General features: G+C 40.1%; 2 protein-coding genes across 4 annotated transcripts in view; both read right to left on the bottom strand.

The window, feature by feature from the left end:
- The window catches only part of Ccdc34 (coiled-coil domain containing 34), a 75640-nt gene extending 65994 nt beyond the window's left edge, over nucleotides 1–9646 (bottom strand). The window contains exons 1-2 of one of the 2 annotated variants that reach the window (XM_042275885.2): nucleotides 9250–9646; nucleotides 6192–6327 (exon numbers count right to left, since the gene is read on the bottom strand). In XM_042275885.2, the coding sequence (XP_042131819.1) occupies nucleotides 6192–6327; nucleotides 9250–9596 (483 nt within the window). In that variant the 5' untranslated portion in view covers nucleotides 9597–9646. The remainder of the gene's footprint in view (nucleotides 1–6191; nucleotides 6328–9249) is intronic. The other variant, XM_006980816.4, reaches the window with a different exon arrangement.
- A 4034-nt stretch (nucleotides 9647–13680) lies between these two features.
- Nucleotides 13681–19640, bottom strand: part of Lgr4 (leucine rich repeat containing G protein-coupled receptor 4) — a 98762-nt gene continuing 92802 nt past the window's right edge. For both annotated transcript variants that reach the window (XM_076570254.1, XM_076570255.1), the window contains exons 14-18: nucleotides 19478–19549; nucleotides 18822–18947; nucleotides 17952–18067; nucleotides 17486–17569; nucleotides 13681–16698 (exon numbers count right to left, since the gene is read on the bottom strand). In XM_076570254.1, the coding sequence (XP_076426369.1) occupies nucleotides 15422–16698; nucleotides 17486–17569; nucleotides 17952–18067; nucleotides 18822–18947; nucleotides 19478–19549 (1675 nt within the window). In that variant the 3' untranslated portion in view covers nucleotides 13681–15421. The remainder of the gene's footprint in view (nucleotides 16699–17485; nucleotides 17570–17951; nucleotides 18068–18821; nucleotides 18948–19477; nucleotides 19550–19640) is intronic.

Genomic DNA, 19640 nt, shown 5'->3' with positions numbered 1-19640 from the left:
CTAAAAAACAGCTTCCTAGTTGTCTCTCTCAAGTTAGAGGCAGCCTGCGGGCTTGAGCTACTCTATGGCAGGTTTGTGGCGTGCAGGCTTGACCTATGCCATGTTACACAGAGGTGTCTCCAAGCTGTGCACTATGCTATGTGGTGGAGTGGTGGATATAGTTCTTGCTAGTTTAAAAAAAAAAAAAAGTTTCTGGGCTGCTTTGATAAAGGCATAGACCCACTGCCTCCCAGAGTCCTGCGGTGAGCATCCTTTCTCCAAAGCTGGTGATAAACATAGTTCTACCATGTTGTAAAGCTGAGGTGGGTGGAGCCAACAGCCACAGCTTCCTTTTCAGTCCTAGAAATGCTGCGATTTAAAGCAAGAGGTTCACAATAAGACAGATTCAGATGGAATAGTTTACAATGTGTGCAAAAGTGTATATAGGCTTGCAAGAGAGACAAAAAGAAATATATACAGTTATATAAAGAAATGGTTTTAAAAAAAAAGTCTTTAAAGAGAAAGCAAACGTAATATAAAAAATAAGCCACTTAAAGATGGATATCACACAGAGAATCCGGATTGTGTTGTCTTTGATATTTTTAACTGCAGAAAGGCATTTGATTGTAAAGACTGCTCAGTTAAACCAATATGTATATTTTAAAGGTACCTTGACTTCAAAATTTGGATTTAAGGATATGTTGCTTTGGAAAGGAGGCTCTGCTTTTATTTCCACAGAAAGCAAGAGGCTATGGATTTGTTCCAGATTAAGATATATCAGGTTTGACCAGCCAAGACCCCCTGCAAGATCTCTGATGACACCATGGCCCAGATGATCCAACATCCAGAACGGTTTCAAGGCAACTGGCTCAAACAATACATCCTCACAGACTATCCTATAGTCCTAACATTTTGTTTGTGTCCCTATAAGAATACAGCACCTTCATAAAGCAGGAAGAAGTAAGAAAAGCTACGCCCAAAATCCCAAATATACCAAGCTGGCTTTGGAGATGAAATTGGCTCATTCCTTCTCTAAACCCAAGCATATTGCTAAAATAAAAGGTTGAGAGATTTTTCTGTCCCATATCAGAAGAGCCCTCTGGTATGGGACAGAGCAAAACCAATATTTTTATTTAAAGCAGGTTGATTATAAATGCAATCTCTTTCTAAAAAAGAAAAGGGGAGATAGATATGATAGGATAGATAGTAACAACTTGCTTAAAAATGTTTATATTGCTATGACTTTAGTTTATTGATACAAGTTTAAACTTAATTTTGTTATACTGTATATATATTTCTACTCTCGTTTGAAGTATTATATTTATGTAACCCATTTAGATTAAAATGGATAATTTAAAAATACAAATTAATAATCAGTCTTCTATGATAGTCAAACTTATAGTCATGTTAAGTTTTCTAGGTATACATTGATATAATTCAATTCGGTAGGTAATCTTCAAACACTTCAAAGACCTACAGAATATGGCATTTAAAATGCTTTAAAAATTTAGACTTTCTGGTCAGTGAGACATGTCTGCTCCTGGCATCACTGATTTACTTCAGAGAGGAGGATGGGCATCGAAGACACTCTATATGGAGTTTATCTTCTTCTTGGCAAAAATAGTCATTTGAGCAAGAAACTGTTCTTGCCTGGACTGCTTAATCGACTAGACATGCAGTACCCACTGAACTTCGCTTGACAAAATGGTCCTTCAGGTTTCTGCTTTGCAGAGGAAACTGCCAGACATTCTACAGGACACAGAGAGAAGTGACTGAGAGACTCTAGGCCTGTGGGCTGAAGACAGATGCCCCAATTTTACAGAGGAACTTTGGATGACTGACCAGGCTGCCAGCTGTCTCTGTCTACTCTTGCAAGACTCCCAAAAGTTGCTTGTGTCCTTCTCCCATTTCTCAGGTAGTATTATATCCTTCTGAGGTCTTTGATGTAGTTGAAGACTAGATAGTTATAATTTTCTTTGGTTATAAGAGATAAGATTGATATAAAACTTTAGACTCACAAATATAGGATAGATAGGGTATTTTCTTTGATTTTGCCAAATATAAATAGACTAGAGATTGTAACTATAATTCTTGCTTGATAATTGTTTTGTTATATGTAATTTTACTATGTTAAACTTAAAAACCTTCCTTTTAGAAAAAAAAGAAAAGGGGAAGTGCTAGGGATGTCTTTCTGTATGCTGTCAATGTGTAGCTTTGATTGATTGATAAATAAAGTGCTGATTGGCCAGTAGCCAGGCAGGAAGTATAGTATAGGCGGGATAAGCAGAGAGAAGAATTCTGGGAAGTGGAAGGCTGAGTGAGGAGACACTGCCAGCTGCTGCCACCACCATAAGAAGCAAGATGTAAAGTACCAGTAAGCCACGAGCCATGTGGCAACTTACAGATTAATAGAAATGGGTTAATTTAAGATATAAGAACTAGATAGCAAGAAGCCTGCCATGGCCATACAGTTTATAAGTAATATAAGTCTCTGTGTGTTTACTTGGGTCTGAGCAGCTGCAGGACCTGGGTGGATACAGAAAAACTCCAGCTACACTTCCTCCTACTGGATTGCTTCATCCAGCCTTAACAGGAGAGAAGGGGCACAGTTTCAATGCAACTTGATATGCCATGGCTGATTGATATACATGGGAGGCCTGCCCTTTTCTGAAGAGAAAAGGAGGAAGAGTCTGTGGTGGGGAGGGGGCAGTTACAGCTGCAGTTGGGATGTAAAAAGAAAAAATATTCAGCCTTGTTCTATGTGACTCCACAGGCCAGATTTTCTTTCTACTTTGCTCTAATTTAAGAAACTTCTTGCTCTGTATACTGAGCAAAATTGATTTGAAGTAACTCCTTTTTTCTTAACAAGTGATCTGTAGGGAGGGTCCAGACAGAGCCAGACACACCCAGTGGCCTCTGCTTTACCACAAGGTAGAAATCAGACTGCAAGTCGAATACTAATTCAATGGTTTAAAAACAAGCAAAACCAAAGTACAGTACGAGCTGTTGCACAAAACTGAGACATTTCAGATACGTATGTGTACACATACTCATTTTCTGTGTGACAGAAAGAACAGATTGGTTACTGTGGACAAGTATTTCTATTGATTGCTTTTTTTAAACTCCCCCGGATGACCTTGAACTTTTGATCCTCCTAAATATTTGAATTGCAGATTGAGAAACAGGCATGTGCCATCACACCTGTAGAGTTTATGCCATTCTGGGAAAGGACTCCAGGGTTTCATGAATGCTTAGTAAGCATTCTACCAATTAAGCTACATCTTCAGACCTGAACAAATATTTTTAAGAGGCACTGTACTGAGACTATGGGTGTAGGCCAGTAGTAGAGACTTTGTCTAGCATGTACAGGGTCCTAGATTTGATCCCCAATACTGTGGGGGTTGGGGAAAGGGGCTAGGCTAAGAGGGTAAGATAAGATTCTTGTCTCGGGTCTCAAGAATACAAATTAATATGCAAAATTGAAGATCATGATGGCAATAATAAAAATAATACCAGTAAAACCAAAATCAGTCATCGCCATACTTTGTTTCATTTAATTGTTACAGAAGTCCTTGACAGGTACAATTTCATCCCTCTTGTATAGATGGAAAATTTGAAGTACAGAAGTTTAAGTAACTTGGCTAATGTCAACCAGCAAGTGAAAAGGCTATAACCAGGGCTCTTATTAGTCTTTCCTGATACCAAACCATAAGTCTTTCTTAAGTCCTGTTAACAAGGAAGGGCTTCTTGTAGACAAATTTCTAAATAGTCTTATTAAATAAAAAACACGGAGCCAGAAATTTGGGTTAAAGCCTTAGAGAGGTCAGGGAAGTATGGAAAGCCACCAGCTAACCTCACCTCACCAACTCCATAGCTTCCAAAGAGAGCAACTTCCTGTCTACCCAGGCTTATATGCCTCGCTTTTCTGCCCTCTCACTGGCTCTTAGCCCAGCTACCTCACTTCCTCTTCCTACACAGCTCTGTCACTGTCTGTCTGTCTATACAGACCTCCAGGTCTCTATTGCTGGTACTGGGATTAAAGGAGTGTGTCACCATGCTTGGCTCTGTTCCCTAGTGTGGTCTTGACCACACAGAGATCCTGCCTGCTAAGGGATTAAGGGCGTTTGCTGCCTGACTTCTTTGTTTACTTAAAATGGTTGGCCTTTTCCCTCTGATCTCCAGGAAAGCTTTATTTATTAGCATACAAATAAAATATCACCACATTTCAGCACAAATAAAATATCACCACAGCTTCCCTCACAGAGTACCTTTCCAGGAACAGATTTACATTCTAGAATATAGAGTAACATGTAGTAGGAATTTGCCAAATGGATTGGTACCTATAACCATTTGACTTATGCCAAACCTCCTGACTTGTGACTCTCTACCTAGTTAGAAATTTAACATAGAAATAATTACTTTTAAAACTGATAAGGAATTATTTTAATACTATAAAGGGTTTAGTTTACATAATTTTTATATTAACATGTTTACTAACAGATGAAAATGAAATCTCCACACAGTGAACAAATTTTGACACATATTTAGTGCATTCTATACATAATACTATTAGGAAACCACTTTAAAATGATACTAAAAATATTAAATAAGGACTGAGAATGTAATGAAAGGTAAGAGCACTTGCCTGGCATGTTCAAGGCTTTAGTTAAATTCTCAGAACAAAGAAGTGTTTTCAATGATATGGAACTATATTAATATGTAACAGGCAGAAAATGCAGGTAATAAAAGAGTTTGATTCTATTTCTTTAAAAATAAGAAGCACCCCTTAATATTCTTTGCCTTCTATGTTTAGATATGAAGAATTAAGACAGAAAGGTTGGGTGGGCATGGATACGCATGCCTTTAATTCCACCACTCAGGAAGCAGAGGCAGGTGGATCTCTGTGAGTTTGAGGACAGCCTGTCTACATACTGATTTCCAGGACAGCAAGGTCTACATAGTGAGAACCTGTCTTCAAAGATAGAAAGGTTGGATAATGAGTCTGGGGAATATAAAATTATACAAATCTAAACTAATTTGTTTTTTGAGTTTGGACAGAGTTCAAAAAAAGAGATTTACTCACAGAAAAATTGTCCATGAGCAATGCTGAGAGCAGAGAAACATGAAACACCTTGAGAAGCCAGCAGGTTCCAGCACACACTCACTTTAGGATGTGCTCTTTGGGTGGTGATGGGTAGTTGTCTCTGTTTCAGCTTCTCTGTCATTTCTTCAGATTTTTACTCATTATATAGTTAAGTTTATATTAGTTAAATGTACATATGCTAAGGTTCCATTGAATGTGCCTATTTATACACATTAGTACATAGCCCTTTGTATCAATGGTTGCTATTTATGAATACAACCAAGAATAGATCAAAAATATTGAGAGAAAATTGTGCTCATCTCTCTCATAGACAGGTCTTTTTTTTAACATCATCTTCTAAATAATATAGCATAACAACTACTAACACAGTATTTACATTATATTCAATAGTATAAACAATTTAGAGATGACTTAAAGTATGAAAAAGATGTGTATAGGTTATAAGTAAGTGTTATGCTGTTTAATATAATGAGCCTTCATAGCTGAGGATCTGTGCATCTAAGAACTTGAAACCTATCCTTTACTGATGCCAATGAGTTACTCTTTATTTACAAAAAGATAACCCAGAATGCCACATGCCATAATATCAGACTTGGTCATCGACAGGTGCTGAAGTAAGAAGGGCTCATTTCTTAATGGTGCTTAAGCTTGTTTTTCAGACCCTCTCCTAAGGAGAAAATAGTCTTTCTTTCTTTCTTTCTTTCTTTCTTTCTTTCTCTCTCTCTCTCTCTCTCTCTCTCTCTCTCTCTCTCTCTCTCTCTCTCTCTCTCTTTCTTTCTTTCTTTCTTTCTTTTTCTTTTCAAGACAGGGTTTCTGTGTGTAACAGTCCTGGCTGTCCTAGAACTCCTTTTGTAGACCAAGCTGACCTTGAACTCACAGAGATCCGCCTGCATCTGCCTCCCAAGTGCTAAGACTAAAGACGTGTACCACCACTGCCTGGCAAGAAAATACTATTTCTAAATAAGATTTATTAAAACTGATATAGTACCTCCTGCCATGCAAAAGCACAAACATTATTTCAAGGACAATAACATTAACATTTTAATTGATAAAAGTAGCTCAATCTATGAACTCAGGATTTAATGACGAGATCACTGTTTAGTTTTACCTCCAGAACTTTCTGTTGTAGCCGGCCACGCTCTTCTTTTTCTTTGCCAACAAACCACATCTCCCACGGTGTCAGGCTGTTTTCCCGTAATAGCACCTGCTTCTGTTCTTGTTTATCCTGTGACTCAACTTCACAGCTACAAGAGACAAAGTGCAGCACTTACTACCAAGAACTCTTCTTTCCACTCACAATTACTTAGCTGTACAATGAAAGTAAATGTGATATTTCTAACAGTTGAATTTTTACAAATCCATATGACTTACAATTCCTATTAAAATTAAAAAGGTCAATCTTTGAAGTAGTTTATCTGCCTTTATTTCTAAACCACACTATTTAATAAGCTATAGGAGTATCTCAAACCCAACCTATCTGTCTCAATTTAGGCACTTTTCCTTTTCCCTTTCCCTCCTTAAACAGTACAAGGGAAAAAATAATGTGCATACACACTGAGCAAATATAAAGCAAACATGTTAACAATCAGGAATTCTGGGTAAAGGATAAACAGAAAATTTTAAGATTCTCTTTCAACTTTTTGTAAATTTGAAATTGTTTTAAAATACAAAGTTACAAAGAAAATGACACTTATCTATTACTATACGCTTTTCTGTTTTCTCTAAGTTTTGGTGCTGCAAATTGAACCCAGTGCCTGGTGCATACTAAATATGCAGCATGAACTACAAACAACTACACCCAACAGTTAATACTATGGTTGATTCCCTTTGCCAATTATCTTAGAGTGTCCACAACTCTCCTGCGTGGCAGTCTCCTGTAAGTCTCCATTCCCACCATAGACATCTTCTGTAACTCTTCTGGGCAAGGCACTCTATGAGCTGAGTGACTTAGCTAGATACCCAAAGCTCACAAAACTTAGAGAAAGCTTAACAACCAGACTCCAGTGAAAGACTGCTCAGGTCCAAAACAGCTCCAGAGATGAGGCTGTTCTGTCTTTGTTAACTTATTAGTTATGTGTATGTATGTGTCTATATGTACATGTATGTGCACATGAGCACAGTGCCAACAGAGGTCAGAAGAGTGTGTTGGATGCCTTGAAGCTGAGTTACAGGCAGTTGTGATCATCAGCTGTGGACGCAGGTACTGAGGTTAGATCCTTTGTAACAACAATGCGTGTTCTTAACTACTGAGCCTTCTCTACAGCCTCCACTTTAAACTCTGTGTGTGTGTGTGTGACACTGATGATTAAATCTTATGCTTAGATAGGCATTTTGCCAGACCCAACTCCTTCACTTCTAAAATCTAGTTTATTATAGACTTAGTTCTTTGTGTCTTTTATAGTGTTCCTTCTAGCAAACAATGGCCTTACCAACTGCTTTCCATAGTTTTTTCTACCTCATAGATTCAGTTTACTCATTTTCCTGCTATTATTCATTTATCACAGCCATATAGAACCTGTATTCGGGTAGGAATGAGACACCGTTGATGCATTAGTTATACACTTCCTTCTTTCTCAGTCTTGCAGAATGACCTGATTGTGTCCTATATAACCAAGTATCGTCACACCTTCTTGGTAATATAGCTCAGACCTTTACCGTGGGTTCCAGACTTTTTTTTTTTTTAAATTTTATTAATGTGTAGCCCAGGCTGGCCTCGAACTCGTGATCCTCCTGCCTCCGCCTCCTTCAGCAAATCCTACCGGCGTGCGCCGCCGCCGCCACCACCACCGGCTCCAGACTTCTTTCCACTCCTCTGACTATCAAAGTCAGCACAAAATCAATTCAATCATTTGAGCAGTCACCCTTCAGCTGCCCAATAAAAGTTCACTTCTCTTACAACCCTTAGTGAAGAGTACCAGCACCCCACCCAGATACCGATGCCAGAAATTCCCATTTTTTTTAACTTCACATGCTCCCACATTCTACATTCATACGGCCACTTGTTATGTCATCTCTAGAGCCTTTGTTTCTCTTCAAGCCATTCTCTTCTCCAACCTTACAATTGCTCTGAATAGAAATGGCCTCGCCTTTCTTTCAAATCACTCTTAACAGCGGTATCCAGGTTCACCCCTTAAACGAATCCTTGTATCATCTCAAAGTTCTTCAGTGAGTCCTTTACCTTCAGCATAAAATTCAAACTCCTGAGCAAGACACCCATGAATTACTTCCTTCTCTTTTAGCAAACTGATCCAGACTTCCTTTTTCAGGTTTGCTGAACTGCAGGCTGATGAATGCGTCTATAGTTTTTCCCTAAAACTGAAATTCCTTTCTGTAGTAGCAAGCTTTCTTGCCGGACTATTCCCTTTTAAAAGGTTTATTTTTATTTATGTGTGTGTATGTGTGAGCTTATGTGCATCAAGTGCAAGCACAGGTGCCAGCAGGGGACAGACAGTGTCAGATCTTCTGGAACTAAAGTTACAGGTAATTGTGAAACACCCGAAGGAGGTACTGGGAACTGAACCTGGGTCCTCTGCACGAGCAGTATTCAGATACAGTTTTGTTATTTGTAAAATGATTGATTTGGGCTTTCATTTTTATAGCAGAAACCTTGTATATCTCATTTATGGTCCCCTATACCCACACTAATCTGTGGCAAAACAGTAAATGTTTGCTGAATGAATCAATGTAAATAAAAATATTAAGATGGCGTTAATAACCCCCTTGATGAACATTCACTATTCCATTAAATGTTCCTGCAGAGTAAGAACATTACTGGCTGGCGACTGCACCCAGCTCTTTGTATAAAACCACCTACTTACTACGACCTCGTACCTACTACACATTTTGACAAGCGCTCTGGAATCAACGATGTGGTTTTTGGAGGATTTTTAAGACTCCTGGCAGCAAAGTTTTGTGTACTTGCTTTCTGTGTACAGTAAGTTTCCATGGAGAGTGAGACTGCAATAATCAGTCTCAGGAAGAGGGACGAAGAATCATGGGAAATAACTGGACCTCTGAATTTGCCCAGCACTCCAGGATGGAGGTGCTTCGCTGCCTTTGAGTTGGAAGACTGCAGGCGGTGGGGGTGGGGATGGGCGGCAAAGGGTTCTGAGCACGGTCTCTAGGGAGTCTTGACAAGGGCTGTGGCGGCCGGGCCTTGAGTTTACCTGGAGTGCCCCGGTAACTCCGTTCCTTCCAGGCTCTCCACCTTGGCCTCTGACTCACGGGCATCTTCGTCCACTGCCTCTTCCTCCTCCCCTTCACTGTCGTCCTCGCCAAACGGAAAGCTCTGGTGGCCCAGGGGAGACAACAGGGACAGGGTGGAGTTGCTGCAGCTCAGGGGCAGCGGCGACAAGCACTCGGTCACCACCACCTCCTCCAGTCCTGGGCCCTGGGAGTCCGCTATGAGGTCGGTGACAAAGCTCGAGGAAGGTCGGGGGCCCGGCCTGCAGCGGGCTACGAAGCGGGTGCACGGAACCGGGGAGACGGCCCGCCATGGCCCGGCCGCCTGCATCAGGACCGCCAAGTTCAAACGGCCCGAGCAGGGCCGGAGGCGCCTTCTCCCAGCAGGCGCCGCGCGCGGCCGTCGGCCAATCAGCGCCGAGCCTGTCCCGCGTTGTCATAGCGACGCTTGGAGACTACGAGGCGCTTTTTCCCGGCTGGGGAAGCGTGGCTTCCGTATTTTGGTCTGGAAGGTTCAGCCCCGCGCCTCCCCGGGTCGCCCGCCAGGTCCTGGCGCCCTCCTGACTTCTACGTTTGCTGTGGTGCTGTAGGCCATTTGGTACTGGACACGTGTCGGTGTCACTAAGGCAGAGCCTTTTAAAGGGAAAGGCAGAAGCGGGAAGCCATGATTATCTCCCCCCCACCCCTTGCTCATATATGGTCAGGATCATAAAAAATAGCAATCGTGATTAGTTTGTTTTTGTTTTGTTTTGACATCAGGCTGCATTCTAGGGAAGAGAACTTCACCCAAGCTAAGAATCCTCTTTGGGCACAGTCTTTCACTGTATTGGCAGCATCTGTCAACTTAAACACTTTGTCAGGGCTTGTGAACTTTTTGGTCTTTTTAAAAAGTGTTTGTGTCCACACTCCAGCATGTCCAAACCAGAGCAGATCATGAGCCAACTTTAAAATCCCTCATTCTTTTTTTTTTTTTTTTTGGTTTTTTTCGAGACAGGGTTTCTCTGCGTAGCTTTGCGCCTTTCCTGGAGCTCACTTGGTAGCCCAGGCTGGCCTCGAACTCACAAAGATCCGCCTGGCTCTGCCTCCCGAGTGCTGGGATTAAAGGCGTGCGCCACCACGCCCGGCTAAAATCCCTCATTCTTTTAGGCATTTTTCTAGGGCCTCGAGGCACTTTTAGGGATTGGGGATCTAGATGAAGCCCTCAAGGAAAAGTTGTCCTACAATGAAAGCGGGCTTGTTATTCATACTCACTAAACTGCGTACACTTGTAAACACAGCTTTTGTCTGGCTCCTAATGAACATAACTGTCAGAAACAACACAAGTGAAAAATGAGACTGACAGCATGCAACTTTAATGATCAAAGATACAAAATCTGATGAAATTTGTATCTGTAGACTTTTCACAAGGCAGATATGGTAAAAAATACTAGCACCCAAAAGGTGAGGCAAAGGTCACAGTCACTATAACATGACGTGCTAGCAGGGTTATATAGCCCTGGGGTACAGCACTATTTTCTTCAAATTCTCAGTAAAAACAATGACATTGGAAGACAATTGTACAACTGACTAAGAAAAGTAACTTAGTAGAATTATTTTTATGCTTTACAACAGTTATTCAGTATTGGCATATCTAGTTTAAACCTCCCGAGTATCAGTGACTCAGAGACACTGAACTACCTTACAGCTTCACAAAGATGGAAGCTTGAGAAACAATTTCCCAATAGAAATAACCTAAAGGTGTTGGGGAAGAGGAAGGAAACTGGCTTTGAACCAGCAGTTCTCCTCTTAATAAAATATACTAAAATAAGCTATTTGACCACAATGACCTTAATTTGGTCTTCTACAAACCAATCTATCCCGTTACCATATTTTGTTCATTAATCCTCAGCTCTACCTCAGGACCTGGCATCAATGGTAAACCCTTTTAAACCCTGGCAATTTCCCACATTAAACCTCTTGGTGTGAGAATCTTATATACTTCCTTTACCCCCGTAGTGTTTTATTAAAGCATTCCTGATACTCTAGGATCATTGTGCCCACCAAGTGCATTACACTTCAGCAATACTGGAGCCTTAAATGCTACAAGGCAGTTCCATGGCCTGCAACTGTGGTTGTTTGAATGTAATAAGGTTTCATGAATGGTCTATTTTTACATTGCTTTTTGTTACTTGGGCTGAGAAACAATAGTCGAGATTGGTAGAATTATATGAATTAGCTCCCCCCTTAAATTACAGAGTACAGACTTAATGTACTTGATATTCATTTCACTTTAATCAGTTTTAATTGGTATGGGAACCTTCTGTAAAAGTGACTTTTGCTTAAAAATACGTAACTATATCACAAAACTAATACCTTATGACAGTTGTATGGTACGGCTTTGAAAATGTCTTTCTTCACATACTGAAGTATTAACAGATGAAGTAATATGATGTTTTAGCTTGCCTCAAAATAATCCAAGAGGCAGAGGGGTTGAAGGGGCTTAGTGAATGTGAAGATGCAATATTTACTGTGTGCTGTGGGCAATTGTTAAAGTTGTAGTAGGTACCTGGTGAAAGGTGTAGGCGAGAGGTAATTAATTATACTGTGCTTTCTGCTATAGAGATTACCAATATTCAGAGTTTAACATAACCTCATACTATATCCAGAATTAGGATGAATAGGACTAGGGCTTGTCAGTCAAGTGCCTGCCTCGCAAGCATGAGGACCTGAATTCAATTCCCAGCACCCATGTAAAACTGCTGGGCATAGTGGCACAAGCTTGGGCCCGTCAGTCTAGCTAACCAGCCAGTCTAGCCTAATCAGTGAGCTTTAAACTAATGAGAGAACCTGTCCCAGTGGAGGTGGACAGCTTCCCTGAGGATGTCTCTTGCATTTAACCACACATAAGATAGAATATAAACACAGAGAGAATTGGGTTCTGGTTTGGATGGTTTGTGTTTTGAGGATTTACTGAAATTGGCTGTGGTTTATCATTTGTCTTCACATTTGAAAAAGGAGGGGTTTCCTAAGCATCTAGGCAAGTAAATGGCCTTTAGTGTCCTGCAGGTTGTTAATCATTTGTCTGTAAATAAGGATCTAATTAATAGGGTCCTCTTAAATATCACAATTTGTTTTCAACTATGGTTCAGATTTGAGATAGAACTTTACTTCAAAATTTCAGTACAATGTCCCAGACTTTTATAGATAGCATGAAAATTGTGTTTTCCAGTGGTTATTTCCAACAACTCTTCTAAAATTCTCTACTTAAAAATTTTAGTATTCTACCAGGTGGCAGTGGCACACGCCTTTATTCCAGCACTCAGGAGGCAGAGCCAGGCAGATCTCTCTGAGTTCAAGGCCAGCCTGGTCTACAGTGAGAGATCCAGGACAGGCACCAAAACTACACAGAGAAACCTTGTCTCTGGAAAAAAAAATTTTAAGTATCCCATGTGTAATGCTAACTACACTCAGTAATAATATTTAGTTATAAATTAAGAAATATTAGCCTGTATTTGTGAAATTATAAAGGCCACTCCATGTAGTTAAAAGGGAGGTTTATTAGTGGCGTAACTTACAAATGAAGGGATAGGTAGGTTGTAGGGTCTGGGGAAGGTGTGTCGCAGTCTGGCGGTGTTCTCTGGAGAACTCTGCTCAGTTTACCTCCACCATCGAGGATCCAGGAACAGAGAGAGAGGGGCGCATCTGGATCTCGCATCTTTAGGGCCCTCTCTTGGCCCTGCCTTGTAGGCATGACAGTTACTGAAGCCTCAATGGGGGTTGGAACTTCCAGATCAAAGTTGGAATGGCTACCCACTACAAGACTGCTTTCTAGAAACTTGTAATCATTTAAAACACTGTATACAATGCTACATTTAATAATGTCTAGCACAGTTTACCACATACTTTATATAGCTGCTATTGTATTTTTGTTTTATTTTGTTTTGTTTGGGACAAAAGATTGCAGTTTGATGATTAAACTGTATATACTGTATACAGTTTATAAACTTATAAACAGTATACTGCTACCTGGTAGAATACTAAAATTTTTAAGTAGAGAATACTAGAAGAGTTGTTGGAAATAACCACTGGAAAACACAATTATATATATATATAGTATAAACTGTATATAAACTGTTTGATGATTTTGACTGTAAAACACTGAGGGGGAAAAATCACCATGATTACATCAAAGCAATGAATAATGAACAAAAACAAATGTTTTGCTATTTTTAAAATATCTAACAGCTGTTAATATTGTCTTTAAAACATCTTCAGGTCTCGCTACATAGCCCTGGCTGTCCTGGAACTCTGTAGACCAGGTTGGCCTTGAACTAACAGAGATCCACCTGCTTCTGCCTTCCAAGTGCTGGGATTAAAGGCATGTTCCACCATGCTTGGCCTACTTCTTAAAAGAACAAAATGAAGTTTTCAATAACTTGAATTTTAGGAAGAAAGCCTTTAATTGAGATTTTCTTACCAAGTTATGATTTAATATTTATCAGATGTGTAAATATACAAACATTTTATTTAAGCTGTAATAGATGACCTTACAAAATTATAACACACAGTAAATAAATCCCTCCCACATTTTATACAAACTACATGATTTCAATATACAAAGATTCTGTTTTTATTCCACTGACAATTTACAACCAAGACTATTTACAATGCAAAAAAAGCCAAAACAAAACAAAAAAACAAAAAAAAAACACACACACAAAAACGTATATAAACCACAATTTAACATTCTGCTACTGGCAGTCACTATAGTTTAGGAGGTAGCTTTAATTAAACGAAATGAACAGAAGCCACATTTCCCAACTCATGTTCTAAAAATAATTTACATAAGATAAAAATTCATCATATGCACAGTATATACAGTTTAATCATCAAACTGCAATCTAATTTAAGTTTTTGTTTAACCAGGCAATGGGTTTGCTACTGACTTAACACAGTGTTAAGCCACCTTATAGGAACACATCCGAAGCTTATAGGTAAGAATCAAGTCAATTTAAAAACTTTAAAGACATAGGACAAGCTTTGATCCCCCAACTCTTACTATGTGTCTTGTTTAACCAAAGCATAGCAACTGAGCTATGGGATGAGCTTTAAAAAAAATTGTTGGATGAGAAAAAGGTATGGAAGTTTTCATATACCATCACAGGAGACTCTAGCTCACTAAAAAATAAATGTAAGTGCTTTGTGTCATGACTACTACCAATTCCTTCCAATTAAATAAAATTACCCAAATTTACTTCCTGTATAATCCAAACTAAAGATAACACATCAACAGAATTGGCAATGTCAGTGCAGCCAATGACATTAGGAAGTGTCTGTTAATGGGAACATCACATAAAGCCATCAACCCCCTTGGTTACTATTAAAATCTCAATATTACTTAGTAGATAGTCATCTCTACTAAGCCCACATAGCAATTCACTTTTTGCTTTGTCCTAGTACCTGACTGTAAAACACTGAGGGGGAAAAAAAATCACCGTGATTTCATCAAAGCAATGAATAATGAACAAAAACAAATGTTTTGCTATTTTTAAAATATCTAACAGCTGTTAATATTGTCTTTAAAACATCTTCAGGTTTTAGATTTAAAAATCATTTGAACAAAACTGATTTATGGACACAGAAAAAACACGAAGGCAATGCCTGTTTGAACTCTCATAGCTCTAGCTGGGAGACAATCCCTTTTTTGGCCCTGAAGTAAGTCGTCCTGAGATTAATGATGAAACATTAGGTAAAATTAGCAAGACTTTTTCTCAGTTTTATAAATTCACATTTTCAATTAAAAAAATATTAACAGCTGTCCTTTATCTTGTGCTTAATTCAGAAACAGTTTGAACTTTGCACCTGATGAATCAGAAAAAAAAAAAACAACTAATTTTATATTGCTATGCCATACATCAAATCATTTTTAAGTTGTTTTTATTTCAATCAGACCACACATCGCTGGGACATTGCATTTTTTTCACCAATATATAATTTAGGCACCCATTCTTCACAAGTGTCTGGTTTGAGAAATAAACTGCCACCTTCCTCCTCTTCTGAGTGACACCAGGCAGTGATTACAGAAGTGCTTCCTAGATGAAAGGTCAAAAGACAGACAGCTCACTCAATGAGCACTGTGATTTGGTTGTTGGGGAAAATGGTTACAGATGCAGTAGTTCAGTCTCTGACTCTTGGTAGATTATAAGCATAGCGTACCAGAGGGAATCCACGACTCTGGTAGAAGCAGGCTCGTCCACAGGCCTGCACCTGGTCAGAACTGTCTGAGACAAAGGAATCTTCTTCATCTGCATAGTCAGAGTGGGCTGACTGTGTGCCACAGTCAGACCAATAGCCCTCTGGTCTTTGGCAAGAGGCCACTGTCAACACAGGACAACTGTGCGATTTTATTAAGTGTTTGCAGGATACTGGTTTTGTCAAAAGAAATGACTCACAACAGTCGCACACGGTCAGGTTACCCTGCAAGTGGGAATACATGCCACAGTCATAGTAGAAATCCTGTTCCCCACAACCACCTTGGCTGCTGATGGAAACCGAAACAGATCCATGTTTCCTGGCAACGCGCCGTTTCAGTAGCTTCCAGTCTTCTTTAAACTTTGGGTTGAAGAAAACATACAGGACTGGATTCAGGCAAGCAGGCAATGGGAAGAATATCAGTGTAACAGACTTCATTATTTCGGGGCTGATAGAGATTGCCGTGATCAATGGTGCGAAGGAGAAAAATGCAACAGGGCAGAAAAAGATGCAGTTGGTGAAGATCAGCCAAGCAACGTGCTTAATCATGCTAGACTGTGAGTTTTCTGACAGATCTTCTTTTTCCAAGTTGCAATACAGTTTAGTGTAGATAATGGCCATTAATAAAAATGCTAGTGAGTTTAACAGCACTAAGGTCACAGTAAATCCTAACGATGGGGTTTCTCCTGTAGGAAATGGCAAGCACAAGGGTGATGCAGAATATTCCCCTCCGTGGAAAAGGGGGAAGCAGCCTGCTATGGCAGCACCCAGGAAAGCCAAGAAGGCAGCGACCCGAAACTGTTTAAGGTGACTGCTCTTCCCATTTTTCATTATCTCCTTTGCAGATAAGCTTCTCTCCACAGCCGCCAGCATTAACAGGAAAACGGCGCTCTCTGAGGAGAAGACCGCCAGAGACCCAGCTACCTTGCAGCCACTGCCGGTCTCCCACCAAATGCCAAACTCGGCAAATCGGCCCCAAGACACAGCATCAAGAAAAGTAAGGATGCCAGTATAGATGCCCATGAGTAAGTTAGCCACAGAAATCAAGCCTATGAAGAGTGTGGAGGCAGGCAGCGACGAGCAAGACGCAAACACTGTGATGATGACCAGCAGGTTGAAAAGCAAGGCAACCAGGAAAATGAACCACACTGTCAGGCGGATCATCCAGCTCCCCAGTAGATATTCACAGGGCTTGAAAGCACCTAGAAATGAGAAAGAAAGGTTACAGTTTAATAACTTTCACAAAACTAATAAGATAAAGGAAGTAAGTCAGACAAAAAAAAAATAAGATGGACTGTGGTGATGTCACATGCACTCAGTAGGCAGAGGAAGGCAGATCTCTGTGAGTTTGAGGCCAGCCTGGTCTACAGAGTGAGTTCCCAGGCATCCATGATTGTTACACAGAGAAACCCTGTCTCTAAAAACAACAACAACAACAACAAAAAAAAAAAAAAAAAAAAAAAAAAAGGAGCTAGGAGAAAGCTCAGCTGGTTCAAGTGCCTGCTGGACAAGAACATCGACCAGAGTTTAGATCCCCAACATCTGCATAAAAAGACTGGCACAGAGGCATGTGTCTGTTTCTCCAGCACTGGAGGAGGTGGTGGCAGACAGGTGGATCTCTCCAGTTCACTGGCCAGTTGGTTTAGCTAAATCAGTGCATTCCAGGTTCAGTAAGAGACCCTGACTCAAAAAATATGGTGGGGTAAATGAAGACACTTGATACTGACCTCTGGCCTACACACACACACACACACACACACACACACACACACTGCATACACACAGTTGACCACATCTCTGCTGAACCCCAAAGTGATTTTCCGAACTAGTTCTCCAAAGAGCATTAGGCTGAATTTGAGCAATGGCTTTTATCAAGTTATCTAATCCCTCCTCTACCAATAGCTATCACATCCATGCCCAGACATTTTCAGTCTATTTACCCAGTGTTACTGAAAGTGAGAAATTACAGCCACAGAGGTGGGGCACTACCTGTTGAAGGTGTACAGTGGATAATTATTTGGCTGTGTTCCTCATTTTCAGCAGTGCTGGTGACATTTGCTGCATCAGCCGCACCTGAATACAAAACAAAGTACATCGAATTCAGAAGATACACAGTTCAAAAGGGCCAAATTCCCTCTACAGTGTTTCTTTCATGTGACTAATACAAGATTAGCTTATATGAGGCCTGACAGCATTAAAGATGCCGGTAAAAAGTACTGGGGGGAGGAAGCTGGGGGAATGGGGAGGGCATCGGGGTTGGATATGAACAAGATACATTATATACATACATGAAATTGTCAAAGAATACATAAAATATTCCTTTTTTATGCAGGTGGCACAGTAAATGCTACTTTCCTCACAGATTTCATTCTGATCCTTTTCAAACTGATTACAACACAGACAGGTTGATTAATGCCTTAGGGAGGTGTCTATTTCTCAGAGTGGACACACTTGCCTTTCTCCTTTGTTACACTGTGGTCTTGGAGGCTGTTATCTTCGGTGTTTAAATTTGCATAAGAGTCACACCCCCAAAATGCACAACACTGATAAGCATATGGTACTGATAGAGACCTGGGAAAAGAATTGTAAAACACACACTGAATACCAGATTTGCAGACAGGACTACACTGAACCCAGCCAAGGCACCAGAAACACCTGGCATATGCCTTCAGTTGGCTATGCATCCTCCCCCAGACCAGTTTCCTCATCTATGAAAAGAGTTCTGGTAAACCTCAAGAACACAGCTGGAGGGCCCCCCTTTTATGAGTTGTTTCTTAATGTCTGGATGCAAATCAAGTCGTATGTTTAAAATTTCATAACCATGCAGCAATCGAAATATCTCAGTGATCCTTTAATAGGTGTGTGAAGCATAGGAAATGGATAGTTTATTTAAAATAGCTACCCCAGGTCATCTGTAGCTTTGTTCACATAAACAAAGTCAATGTGCTCAAGCCCTTTGCTGCGTCTAATGAACCCCTACAAATCTGCAGTCTCTAGGACAGGTGATGGCACTGTGCCAGCTTCCTGTCAGTTCACACTTGGGACTTTTCCAGTATCTTGGTGCTAATGACAAGTCCATTAAAAAAAAAAAAATCTGACAAACATCTTTATGAGAGTATCCAGAGCTTAATTCATGCTCTTGACAACTATGGGATAGTGTTCAGGTTCTATTTTCACCAAATTTACAAGGACAGAGGTAGAAAATACTCCTAAATTACAACCTACCAAAAAATCTGGAAACCACAGGGGAAGAGAAAAACAGGAGGCTCAGTAATTTGGGGCCTACCATAACTCCCAGAGGAAGAGTGGGCCCGAACAAACACACCTGAGATTAGCAAAGTCTCTTGCTGCCAAGGCATCTTTCAGCTTGAAGTTGCCTACAAGTTTTAGTTGATTGAGCCCATTCAGGCCTTCCGTAGGAAGTGAAGTTAATTCATTGAAACTTACATCCCTGAAATGTGAAAGACACTTCCAGTTAACTCTCTCTCTAAGACACAAATCACATGCAAATCTCTCCATCTGGCTGCTAAGACAGTTCAGCTGGTAGGGACACTATGAAGCCTGAAAACCGGAGTTCAATCTCCCGAAGCCATGTAGGAGAGAACTCACCTCCATAGTTGTCTTTAACCTCCCCATGCACGTTGTGACATGTACACATGTGCACATGTGTGCACACACAGTCACACACAGAATACATGTAAAAATAAGATCAAAGAAAATCTGTGCGTATATATTAACATCATAAATATTAGATATTTATGATTATATAATTTTATCTTATTTATGTATATTATTAGATAACTAAAGTGAAGCTTAGATGTGTTAAAAAGATAGATCTAGCATAGGTCTTGACACCTTAAGAAGCTGTTACTACATCATCACAGCTTAGCATTTATATAAGGGAAGAACTAGAGAAACATATTCTGATGTGACCACAGGTTTTGTAGACCATTTACTCCTTATGAAACTGCATTTACTTACAGGTTGGTGATTGTCCCAAGCTTCGCAAAAGCTCCACTGTGAATTTCACTGATTAGGTTCCTACTCAGATCTCTGCAGTGACAAGGGCAAGATGTTAATGATTTCAAAGAAACACTCCAGACCCCAGCCAGTCGTCACTCAGACTACACTTTATAATCCGAGG

The sequence above is a fragment of the Peromyscus maniculatus genome, chromosome 4 (genome assembly GCF_049852395.1).
Source record: "Peromyscus maniculatus bairdii isolate BWxNUB_F1_BW_parent chromosome 4, HU_Pman_BW_mat_3.1, whole genome shotgun sequence".
NCBI lineage: Eukaryota > Metazoa > Chordata > Mammalia > Rodentia > Cricetidae > Peromyscus > Peromyscus maniculatus.
Note: the sequence above shows the minus strand (reverse complement) of the source record. Positions and strands in the feature narration are given on the sequence as shown.